Source organism: Cynoglossus semilaevis, chromosome 1, assembly GCF_000523025.1.
Source record: "Cynoglossus semilaevis isolate Cse_v1.0 chromosome 1, Cse_v1.0, whole genome shotgun sequence".
Classification (NCBI taxonomy): domain Eukaryota; kingdom Metazoa; phylum Chordata; class Actinopteri; order Pleuronectiformes; family Cynoglossidae; genus Cynoglossus; species Cynoglossus semilaevis.
In genome coordinates, this window is record NC_024307.1 from 10,309,497 (window position 1) to 10,321,928 (window position 12,432).

The 12,432-nt window shown below is 40.7% G+C and overlaps 1 protein-coding gene across 2 annotated transcripts; it reads right to left on the minus strand.

Annotated features, from left to right (window-relative positions):
• Positions 1–2,718: 2,718 nt before the first annotated feature.
• LOC103378747 (transforming growth factor-beta receptor-associated protein 1) lies at positions 2,719–12,426 on the minus strand. Of its 2 annotated transcripts, none has more exons than XM_008310065.3 (11): positions 11,079–12,426; positions 10,196–10,390; positions 9,938–10,092; positions 9,277–9,359; positions 8,836–9,183; positions 8,673–8,730; positions 8,304–8,447; positions 7,973–8,107; positions 7,741–7,885; positions 6,763–7,184; positions 2,719–6,661 (listed from the first exon to the last, which is right to left on the minus strand). In XM_008310065.3, exons 1-11 carry the CDS (start codon positions 11,752–11,754, stop codon positions 6,524–6,526), a joined length of 2,499 nt encoding a protein of 832 aa, XP_008308287.1. In that variant the 5' UTR covers positions 11,755–12,426; the 3' UTR covers positions 2,719–6,523. The 2 variants fall into 2 exon arrangements, with proteins under 2 accessions (XP_008308287.1, XP_016895075.1); XM_017039586.2 differs by having other exon boundaries at positions 2,720–6,664.
• Positions 12,427–12,432: the final 6 nt, after the last annotated feature.

Here is a 12,432-nt window from a genome sequence, read left to right on the forward strand (position 1 = left end):
AATATTCTTTGGGCTATGAAACGTTAAAATTGAATATGTTTGGCAGCCAGGGTCAATCTGAAGGTCACATCTACAAAAATGTTCTCTTTTGTCCCTTTTAACATCTAGCATTTAATGACCGAAGTGTTGCTCAAGTCACACCATCAACAATATCTGATGGAATGAATGCCTGTAGCGCAAGACGATGTTGCTCCATTTCTGCTGCATGCCCTGCAGACGGGTTAAGTACGTCTGTACAAACAAATCCGATTTGATCACTTGCAATTAAAAAGGCAGACAGTCTGCCTGAAAAAGAGCTGAGATCGGGAGAAAAAATAATCCAAATTACCTGAAGTCTCACAGAACAATCCAGTCAAACCCTGGTTGCAGGTAATATTCACCTTTTCCATTTAAATCAGACTTCTGTTGGACTGCCATGTTGTGCCATTTATCATTATCTTTTTTTCTAAATACGTTGGAAATTTCCAGACCTGGCATGAAAATTATATAGATCTCTATTCAATGTTTTTAAAATTTAAATCCTGTTTTTCTTCTTCATTCCTATGGACTTATATAATGCTAATGCCTCACAGCAAGATGATGAAACATTTGATCTCCACCAGTAACAGTTTGGTCTTTCTATATTATCCATGTGTTTGGCCTGCTTGTGGATTATCTTGGTACTGCAGCTTCCTCTCATAGTGCAAAAAACATGCTCTTTGGGGATTAGGTTAATTAGACAATCTAAATTGACAATAGGTCGGGGCGTAGATGGGGAGAAGTGCCCCAAGTTTACCCATCCATCCCATCTCATCAGACAAATACCCCACCTCTGTCTGATGACTTTAAGATAGGAAAAAACTGTAGTTAATATTTGGACAATTCACACCAAAGCCACTGAAATCACACTGCAACGTATCAACCCCCCTGAACCTTCCTGCAGGCGGTGAGTCCACAGGAAGGAGACAGGAGGAGACTGCCCCCAACCGGGATTCAATCTTGCCCAGGAGGTGAACCCTGGGGTTCCACACCAATGACAGAGACATTGCCTCTGGGCCAAAGCACCACAATTGCAACTATTTATATACTAAAACATAGAGGTCGTCCTGAACATCTCAATCCTGGCTAGAGGCCGGTGGTTCCCAAAGTGGGGGGTGGGGCCACCCCCAGGTCCTCGACCCTGTGGGAAGGAGGCTGCAAAAGGCAAATACATTTCAACCTAAATATCTTTAGTGCTGTAGTGTATTGTACTTTTATTTAATGTATCCAAGTTAAAGTATCAGTTTGGAAAACTTCCGCCCCAGTGAGTAGTCATTCTGACAGTAGCCAGTGGCTGATCTGCAACATGTGTGCCTTATTTTGGGCACAGCGTGTTCTAGTTGGGTTTCCTTACAACTTCCAGTCAAACAAACAGCTTCGGTGAGTGGTTACAGTCGAACAATGATTGCTCTGTAAGTCATGGGTGTGTGTGTGTGTCTGTAAAGTACAGTATGATGTATATAAGCCATGCATCCATGCATCAGGGCCGGGTGGGTGTCTGTGGTCACCGTTTCTGCCCTGTGTGTCTCCAGTGGGGCCACCCCACACATTTCTCCCAGTGGCATTCTGCCAAACCCCAAGGTAGCAAGTCATGAAAATGAGAGTGTTGCTTTAGGGGTTTAAAAAAGATTTGCTTTGATCATCCTCTTTGGCTATTTCTTCCCATACATGTTCTGCCGTATCTACAGAATTAGTATTGCTGGCGAAAGTGGGAATTAAACTTCAATCGCTTAGGTTTTCTTCAAACTTGCTATTATTGCTACCAATTTAAGATTCTCCTTGTCTTTCACTAACCACTAAAAGACTGAAAAATGCGTCATGAGGGACATGATACAGTAATTTGTGGCTTAGACTATAAATATGATGCACGATGCACAGCGAAGCATTGTGTATTCATCTTTTCCCTTAGGCCTTATTTAGTGAAGTACCTGCTGCAGTTTTCATAATCTTCAGGCAACACTTTCCCTCAGCACTTTTTCTGGAGTTTTCACCATAGAAATGTGGAAAACACATCATCGTAAAAGCTAATGAGAGTAAAAAAGAAAACAAAAATTGGTTCAAAGACACTTAATATCAAAACCGCACGTTTTACACCCTGGTGGTGAAACATGCTCCTTCTTGTGGTTTTTCTTCGTGTTCTATAAATGCAGAGTCACTGATTTCATTGCCTTTTTCCCACTTTGCAGAGAAGCACAAAGGCCACAGTTGCTACCGAGCAAGAATTTATTTATTTTCGTTAAATTTTTAAACATTCTGATGGTTTTTTTCTGTAAGTAGTGTACAGTGTGTTATTCTTCACAGCCTCTGGAGGCCCACAGATGCTAAACTCTTACACAACAAAGGCTGCAGACAGCACTCAAGGTCCGCTGTGTTAACTGGAACTGGAATCGTGTAGGATCTTAACACATGGCACTGAACTTCAAAATAATTTCTAACGATACTTGAACGCCATTACTTATTAAACTTTAATTTTTTGAACAGTATATTTAGTTTTGTAGAGTGATGTGTCTTGGCTGAGGTTATAAAAATATATATTTTGAAGTTGTTTATTGTTGTTCTGTTTGAGATCACCAAGTACACTCTGATGTCAGAGTAGCGTCAATAGACAAGCTCAATCGATGGTATGTTGTTGAACTTGAACTTGAAAGTATCACAATCACGCTGGTCTCTGTAGAAAAAGTGGTGCATGTTGCATTGCACTTGAAATGATAATTTGTGTGGATATTTTTGATATTTTTTTTCTTTTTCATGGAGGTTTAAAGTGTTCAAGGAATCAAAGTGTTTAAATAACATGCAGTAGAATTCTGACGAAAAACTGTAACTGCGTCAGAGTTGAGTGTTGGTGGTTCGACAATAGATACATACCAAAAGATGGCGCTGCTTGAAAGGTCTGGGAACAACTTGGTCTATTTTTAAGTGAGTTGTTGACTGTGAACAGCACTGTAACGTGTTATAAAAAAGACAGTTTCCCCCTAAATTATGAACCAAGTTAAAAAAAAACATTAAATAATGAACTGTGAAAAAGTGACCACAATCCGAGGAATCATTTATTTGTATTCCGTGCTCAATAGGTAAAATGGTGCAGTGCGTTTCATTACTGCTTCCTCCCCCAATAAAAACCATGTTAATATGTAAACAATGACATCCTACAGTCCAGACAGCAGACATATTTTACCTCAAATTTAGAAAAGCACAGGAAGAAACTGTTCCTATTTTCTCTCCCAGCACCAGCTCTGTGGTGACATGGATATTTATAATGGGAGACCAATGTCTGGGTACCTACCATACTTTCCTCCAACTGTTGACTTTTGCATCCAATTCATTCCCCTCATGTGTAAAATGACCATCTGGCCCACACCCCAGGGTGTTCTGAAGTGTCCAGTCCTGCTCAGGCAACAAGCTCTGGTGTTCACTGAAGAGAGACCGTTAATTATGACTTGCATCAGATAAGAAAAGTAATGGAAAAAATGTTTTTAATCTTGTTAATCTAACATGTTTTTTTTTTATTCCTCTGGGTGTGTATTTGTACTTCTCTCTGTGTATTTTCACCTCCTGGTTACACAGGGCTGTTGGTCAACATCAAACATGAAGTTATTTTTTTAGGACACAGCATGACCTCAAGTGGTCAAAACAACATTAATGTCTCCCTGAGGATGTCTGAGAAGGGAGGGAAGTAGTGACCTCGGGCCACAGGTCCACCCAGTGGTCACTGGTCATCAGGTCCGGCCCGGGGGCTGGGCCAGTCACTGAACAGCACTACCTCAGTGTTTATATAAATCTGTGAAAGGCCTTTTTTTTGGTCTTAAAAGCCTGCAAACCATGGCTTTTACTTTTTGAGTTTCCTATTCTTACACATGTGTGTTTAACAACATTATGTTGCAATGGCATTTAATGAAACAGGGCAGGTAAAAATAGTACAGTATTAGTATTTTAGTTCTAGTTATGTTCATAAAAATGCAGGTCAAAAGGACCCAAATACTTAAGAAAGAGTAGATTTGGTTTAATATAAACCTAGTACAATACTACAGCTAGTACACATCAACTAAAACACAGAATTTAAAAAGAGGATAAATGAGAATAAATCTATAAAAATAGTTTTTGCCTGAATGATAAAATTAATCCTTTATCTGCATCCAGTTTAATTAGTTTTATTGGTCATTTGTTGTTTTTTTTTTTTTTATTCTGTTCTCATTTCTTTATCTCATCTTATTTTAGTTTTATTAATGTCTGTGATAACATGACATTATATTTTTGGCTAACTTTTAGCTATTTCTGCATTGTTTATGTATTAGTCTCTGAGCTGTTTCTGGGCAAATTTAATATTGTTACAGTATAAATCTTAGTGGCTAGCTCCTATTTTTGAGCTACCAGTTTTCCTCTGTCTTATATTCAGTTAGCGTTGCCTTTTTGTCAGGAATGGCTAAAGATGGCAGCCTTGACATTTTTAGCAAAGCCCCAAGTTTGTTTGCTAACGTTACTTTATCATGTTTTCTACTTTTAGCAATGTTTTGGCTAATATTAGGATATCTTTTGGTCTAACTTTAGTCTCAATGTGCGTAGTTTATTTTCCTGCATCTGACTACAGTAATTCTGTATTAACTTTACCTTGAATCATATTTATTTACACATAATTTTGGATTAGCAGTAGGTTAGCCTCTTATGATTAGGTTAGCAGCTAAACCTAGGGGCTAATCCCTTTTTGTTTTTGCTACTTTAATTTACATCTATCTAACCCGTTTCAAGCCTAACTTCTAACTTTTATCTTTTATCAATCTAATTATATTCAACAGCCCAGTAAGAGATTGTTTTGTGTGATTTTCAGTGTTGCAAAAACAGCTTTTGATGTAATCAAAAATGTAGTACAATAATGTAAATTTACAAAAAGCTTTTGTATTATTCCCCGGTATCTGAAAAGTTTGGCTCCAGTTATATTTCTAAGAGCTTTATCAAACATTTCCTATTTTCCTCAGGGGCAACAATAAGAAATGTGACCTTACTCAACCTTATTAGGGAGAAACTTTGGCACAAGGAAACTGATGGGATGATCTCGTCCAACATACTAATTTTTCCTAATTTATCTACATTGCAATTAGTCACTCACAGAAAGCCAAGAACCTAAAGCCAAGTCCCCGTTCCAGCCTCCTTAGGCGTTTTCTCAACGCTTGTCCCCAAATGCATCAGTATAAAGAAATGCTGGCATTTGGGGTTAGCCAGGGTGATTAAATTCTGACAGAAATAAACAAATCTTCAGACCGCTGTCATGTGACTAATGATATGTGTTTAAGTTTATAAACAAAATAACATACTGTGTTGTGGACACACAAGCCCCTGTGTGATTATTTTATATATCTGTTGTTATTTATATCCACGATGCTCACTAATCATATGAGGATGAAGAAGGTAGAAGAGAAACTGTTCTCTGATCTTCACAGTCCCTGGAATAAACAAACACATCATAAAGATGCTGACTTGAAATGAACTCTGCACTTCGTCCAACTGTTGACTTGCAAACCATCACATAAAGGTTTATTAATGCACAGGCTGAATTTGAAAAAAAAAAAAGTGCTGTGTGTTGACTTTCTATATTCAGCTCTATTCAGGCAAATTAACACAGTCAGTGGAAACCATGATGGTGGGGATGCATATAGAAGGCAGTGGAGGAAGGTCGATTGTGTGACCACAGGTGGTTTCCATGTAAAACTCCAGCGTCTGATCAGTGACTATATGTCCCCGCATGTCCTCTACAATCCACTTTATGGTAGTTATTGCTGTCCACAGTGTCTCGAGGACTCTGCTGAACTGGAAAAGGGCAAAGTAGGCTCTTTTATATTTTGGAAACCAGTTATTTGCTCCTTCTAGTATTGAGAAACGTGTCTGCCTGTGAAGTGTTGGAATAGATGACACACTCGGACTTAGGGCACACTCTTCCTGCCTGGAAATACTCCAATACTGTATCTCACAGTGATGTAGAAAAGACTTGAGTTCTGTAGTGACTAGTACTAAACAACTGAGGACTTGGACTTGGACTTGAATGCACATTAAACCCCTATAAGTTCAGCACAACTCAGCAGAGACTCACTTTTATTCAACTAATTCAAACTTTTTCTTGTGGATTCACTTTTTTCTAAAGACTGGAATCGACTCAGACTCGACTCGACTCCTGATTCCAATTTTTTGTGTCTCTGATTTTGGCTAGAAGTGCTGGGGATGAGTCTCTGCCCAAATATACAGTATCTTCGATAAGTCAAACTTGAAATCATGAAGACATATGACAGACCTGATTTGAACTTTGTCAGTGACTAGGACTAGGGGTCACTAGTGACTCAAAATGTATCTGGGGAAACAATTTTGTTTCTCAATTTAGTCACTCAGAATTTTAGAATTATCCATCACCTTTCACAGTTCTTCCTTTAGTGATTTGAGCCAAGAGCCTAATTTGAAATATATATATATATAAAACAATGGGTAAAAAACCTCTGAATGGTCCATCATTGTTCTTATGGTGTTAAATCATTCCTGAGCAGCTAATGTGCACAATATCACCATGAGAATTACATGCAAACGCTGGCTCTGCGATGACCGTCTGACAGACCTTACATGCCTGTTCCTTGCCCAGGCTGAATTTCATTTTTGAGGCCTGCATCTGCTGAGGAGAGGGCAAAAAAAGGGCAACATAGCTCAGAAGAGGACAAACAAGATCATGTTGACTGCAATAGAAAATGTGGAATATGTTATTAAACTCACCCAAGCGACCTTGTGCCGCCGGAGTTCTGCCTGGACCAGCATCTTCTGTAGCTTCACCATCCTCCTCTGGTGGACAGTTGTCCTCACAGATCTGACTAAGAACCGAGAGAGGAGCTGAACGGACCAGGAGTCCGGCAGCAGCTGGATGACTGTCTGAGCAGTGAAGGCCTGAGGGTTGTCATTCAGAAGATCGACCGCATTGTTGATTAGTTCCTCAGAGTCCAGATAGATTTGGAGCAGGTCCATCATCAGGGCCTGTTTGAACTGAGGCTCCTGGTCTCTGGAAGCTCTGTGGCAGTACACCAGAGCAGCCTGAAGGTTCTGCTCCTGGTGTACGAGCACCTGCAGAGCCTGAGAATGTTTCCCAAGCCTTCCAAGGAGAATGGCTTTCACACTGTGCAGGGCTGTTGACTTCACTGCCTCTAAAACAGGAAAATGAGTTGGTATTGAAGGATTCAACAAAAACAAACAGGAACAGTTGTGGATTTTTAAAAACCCAAATCCAAGACTGTAACAATATATGACTTTCTGAAGAAGTTCGGAAAGTTCCCCAGTGTCCGTCACTGTAGCATGACGGCTCTCTTAATGTTGAAGGTTGCAGACCCCAAATCTAAAGTTCTTGACGATTATGCTGAAACAACAGTTTCCCTAACTTTTTCTACCATTGTGATAATGTAAATAATGACAACTTATTTGACGTTTAGCGGATGATCCATTTATACCCAATTATGATGCAGAAACCAGTAACCTACCAGTGAGGCTGCACACCATTAAACCTCACTGAATCTTATTGTATGACTTTATGGTGTGTTAGTGGTGAAGTGTGTGATGATACCAAGTCTGTCCTTTTGTCACATATTGGTTTATTATTCAATGGGCAACTAAATATGTATGTGATATAAATTTTTATTTTTGTCACGTTCTGAGTGAGGTTGCCAAGTTTTATGGAATTGACCTTAGAGGGGCGCTCACACACACCGTACACTGTGGAAATGTCGTAGAATTCAGATTCCCACAGCAGATGCTGTAACTTCCCTATGGTGGGGTTCAAATCTTCTTCCTCTTCCTTCTGCAGCGTCTGAGTAACATATGCCAGGGCCAGACGGTTGTGATGGCTTTCCTCCTGAGGGCGAGGAATAAAGCAATCATGTCTCAGTGCATTTAATAAAAATGTCAGGGTATTTGATTAGGTTGCTGTTGCCGTACCCACCTCGCTGCACAAATCATTTATTAGGAACTCGAGATACAAAATTAACGCCACTAGGTATTTCTCCAAGAAAGTCAGGACGTCTTGTGTCTCCAATAAATCACGTGGCAGACGCCTGGTGAAGATCCGTACTGCAATCTTTGTGGAATCAAAGAAAACGGCCGTTTGTTCTTTCATGACAGACAAGTGCAGCACAATCAGAGACACAATTAAAAACAGCTACCTATGGTTATGTGAAAATTATTTTCAGCTTGTAATAGGCCCGTATAATTTTACTGTCCAACTCTGACCCCTACAGGAAGACTTAGGAAGTGAAAACTAAAAGACAAGTCACCTCTGGATTTTTCTGCAGAGTCCAGTCTGCACACTTCCACACAGTCCCTTTGTCTTTCAGTTCACTGAGTGTGACGATGATGTGACCATATACATCTGAACAAGAGGGGTCTTCGTCTAACCCATCTACAATCTTCATCCAGGTCTGGGAATTCACAGATTAATACAGATTAATACTAGCTTCGTTGGAATCCGGTAACATTTGGCATCAAAGAGGTTAAAAAAAAAAACCACCTAAATGTTAGCCACACTTTCATAAAAATACACTTTGGTGAAACTGTCCAAACAATCCCATTTTATAATTATTTCTAAATAATTTCCCACCCTGTCATTAGAAAACATAGTAATTCTACAGTCTGGGTAGAAATACCTCGAGTGCCTCCATTTGTTTCCCATGACTTTGATAAAGACATCCCAGAGCAAAGAATCTGAAAACAAACAAACAAACGAAAAAACAATATGCAATTAATACTGACTTTTTTTTATCACTGGTCTTTGATGTGACACATGTTTTAGTGAATGTTTATTTGAACCTGTGCTGTTGTTCCAGAACAGGAACACAGTAGTCCAGTCTGCACTCATTGGGAAGTGAAACCAACTCCCGCAGACGCTCAGTGTCCCTCAGTTCCGTGTACAGCCTCAGGAGGGCGCAGTCCACCTCTGCAGTGCACCTCAGGTCCTGCTCTGTGCCTCTGACAGCGAGGAGAAAATCTCTCAGGAAGTTTAAGTAATGAGTGTATGTGTTTGTGTCTTCTGCCCAGAGCAGCTGCAGATCTTGGTCTTTGGGGTGTTGATGAAGCTGGGACTGAAAGTCTTCGCTGAGACACTGTCTCAGGTCAGGGTAGAGGAGGAGGATTTCTCTGGGATCAAGGTCGCCTTTTCTTTTTGTGGTAAAAATAATAAAATAATTAGTTTGACAATTTTACCGCCCCCCGCCCCAACTTTGTATCCAGAAAGTTTAACTTTATGCTTACATGAATAAATCTTTGGCCTCGGAAAAATCCTGCTGGTAAAAGTGAGCAAATCCAGCGAGACAGGTGACGGCCTTCTGCAGCTCCTGTCCCTTCTGCAGCTCCTGTCAATAACAACAACAACAACAACAACAACAACAACAACAACAAAATCTCTTAAACACAATATGGGAGAAAAATACTGTCATTATCACTGTTAAAGCAGACCATAAAATATAGTTGGTAAAGAAAATACTGCTAGGACTCTGTTAATGTCTGAAAGAAAAACTACAGTAACATTTTTGGAGATCAGCAGTTCCCAAACTACGGTGTGGCGGACCGTAGGTCGTACTTTGACTCCCTCTGGTGGTACATGGGACAATTTTTATTTTATTTTTTTTAACTACTTATGTGGACTATATTTAAAATACTCAAAAACTTACTGTTAGGTAAATACAGCTGGTACTTTTTTTACTTGCTTTTTATTTGCAGTTCTTCTAAGTGTGTACGTGTGTGTGATTAAAAAAGGAATTGAAGTGCCAGTTGTAGTGCTATTATATTACGTACAGTGTGTCTTTGGAGTCAGCCATGATTATTGGTCATACTGATGGTTCAGTAGAGTCAGGTTTTGTAGGAAGGACATTTACGTCACATTGCACTTCATTCAAATAACCGTACACTTCACCTTGTACGAGTCAAGTGGTTGATGACGTTGAACTCCTTCCAGCAGCGTTAACGCCTCCTGGACTCGCTTCTCTCCCACCAGTGCTTGGATCTGCTCTGCTACAGGCACCGGGTGAAGAATGAAAATGTCTGTTTCTGTGAACACTATGACACCGTCTGAGGGAAGAGCAGGTGCGATTTACTGGTGTAGGAGCAGCAGCAGGTAGTAATGATAGCTGGGAGAGAAATCTGGTCTTTGTAATTAAACTGTAGGGTTCACCTGGTGTTGAGAGCAAACCCTTGGCTCCATGCTGACTCACAGTCTGTTTGTGCCGCTGATCTAATATGCTGTAAACAAACAACATGTGTGGCTGCAAAGTGAGGACGTAAGGGAAACACACTCTGGCTGCCTGGACCTCTAGAGACCACTGCAGCGGAGGACGCTGACACGTCCCTGCCTTCGTTACAAACATGCCTGGGGAACAAGGCATGGAAATCAAATACAGTATGAAGAGGTTGTCTGTAAGACGATGGAAGTGTATTCACCCGGCAACTCATAGAACAGTCATAGACCAAACATCAGAAAAGGTCATTTGGGACGGGGTCTTGAATCCGAGGATATATCCTCATGTTCTAATAAAAGTGTTCTGAAAATAACTTAACAAAAGCCATAATGTAATGGCTCAAGTGGCTAAACTGTAGCTAAAAGCTAACCCACAAAGATGTGTCATAATTGTTGCAGAAAAACCTAATGATCAGCAATTACCTAGCAACATACCATCAAAACAAATAGCTCAAGTTAGCCCGCATAAAATTTGTTGTCTAATCTTTGTTGAAAATTGGAAGAATAGATCAAAAAGTGGCAAAAAGGTAAAAGTAGAAAAAAAAAAACAAAAAAAAAAAACCTCAAACAAATCCCAAATCCCAGAAAGTAAAAGTGGATAAAGCTAGCTTAGAAATAACTCGTGGTCAGTCGGATAGAAACAGTTAGCCAAAAAGGTTCAAATTAGCCATGCTATGCTAGCAATTTAGCTAAATGAAAAGTAAGGTAACAGAACAGTCAAACTTAGCCAATATTTGTTAAACATGAGTCAAATATATGATATTAAATAAAAAAATATATAAAAACAATGAACAAATATCTTTAGCTTAGCTTTTCTTACCCAACGACTCCGGTCCGTTCATTAAAAACTCCCCTTGTCCAGCTGAGGAAACAATGATGCGTTGTTTGTTGTGATGGTGAGGAAACAGCTCCTCACTTCTCCCGGTCTCCATATCACAGAGGAGATACCTGTCACAGGTGGCCACACACAGAGTGGCGCCATCTACTGCCAGAGCCACAGGATCCTGCTGGAGAGCCACTTCCTTTACCAGCTCCCACCTGTCCACTCTCACCAGGTGGATGTGAATCACCTTCCTGCGGCTAGAGGAGGTCACCATCAAAACTTCTCCTTCTTCACTTTTGCTCACCTCAAACAGCGACACCTGCTGGATTTTCTTCATGGTGGGGACAGACTCCAGGGAGAACATGTTCAGTGCAGTGATGCTTCGGTCCCAGAGAACCAGCAAATGGTTGAAATGTGGGACTGCTCGAAGCTGGACCACTGCGTTGCTGGATCCCAGTTTTCTGGAGCGACACTCTCTGGTCTTTGTCTGGTCAGGACTCGGATTTTCACTTTTGCTGCCTTCGAGAATGAGATGGTGGACCGCTGCATGTTTTGTCCCTACGTACAGATTTTTATCGAACCACTCGACACACTGGACGCTGAATTTATCCCTTTCTTTTGAGGCGTCTTGTTTGGAATAGACATGTGATGTTACGAAAGCCTTAAAAGCCATTGCAGAAGTGATTTTTTTTTATTGCAACTTTACTTTTTAGCACAAACGCCTTCTACTGGAGATACCTGCTTAAATCAATCCATGAATCTTTAATCAAACAGAATAGTGTGCCTTCCTACCTCTCCTCTGTCCCCCTTTCTCCTTTCAATGCTGCGCAAACATTATGAAGTGTGAAGTACTTTAGCCTCCCCCATGTGACTACATCCTGACCAAAGGTCTTTGTCAGCATTTTGAAACTCTTCTCATCCTGCCCTGCAAGGGCCCTTACACAATTCATTCAGCTGCCTTACCAAGAAAACCAGCTTTTTACAAGAATGAAAACATTAGGAGCTGCAGAGAAGGGGAATGTTTCCAGGCGCCTGCCGCTACGGCCACTTGTATTCTTGGCTTCGGTGCCGACCCAAAGTGGTGGCTTTGGTCGGAGGATAATGTTTGGGCCGAGGAGCAAATGATCTGCCGATCACACAGTGTATAGCTGCTGTGTTTGTTTATAGTAAGCCAGAGCTGGGTGTGATGAGGTCAAGAGGCAAGAGAAGCACAGCAGAGGATTGGTTTTATAGCAGGGACTGTCTGAAGGGTGGCTGACAGCGAACAATATGACAATAAAAGATGTGGAATTTCAACGAACCGCAACAGTTGGATTTGTCATTGTGAAACCGATGGCGTCTGTCTCCCTCC

Coding starts and splice junctions, on each gene's coding strand:
- LOC103378747 (XM_017039586.2), bottom strand. CDS start 11,754: ATGGCTTTTAAGGCTTTCGTAACATCACATGTCTATTCCAAACAAGAC. Junction 10,093..10,195: donor GGGTTTGCTCTCAACACCAG/GTGAACCCTACA, acceptor CTCTTCCCTCAG/ACGGTGTCATAGTGTTCACA. Junction 9,360..9,937: donor AACCACTTGACTCGTACAAG/GTGAAGTGTACG, acceptor CAGAAGGGACAG/GAGCTGCAGAAGGCCGTCAC.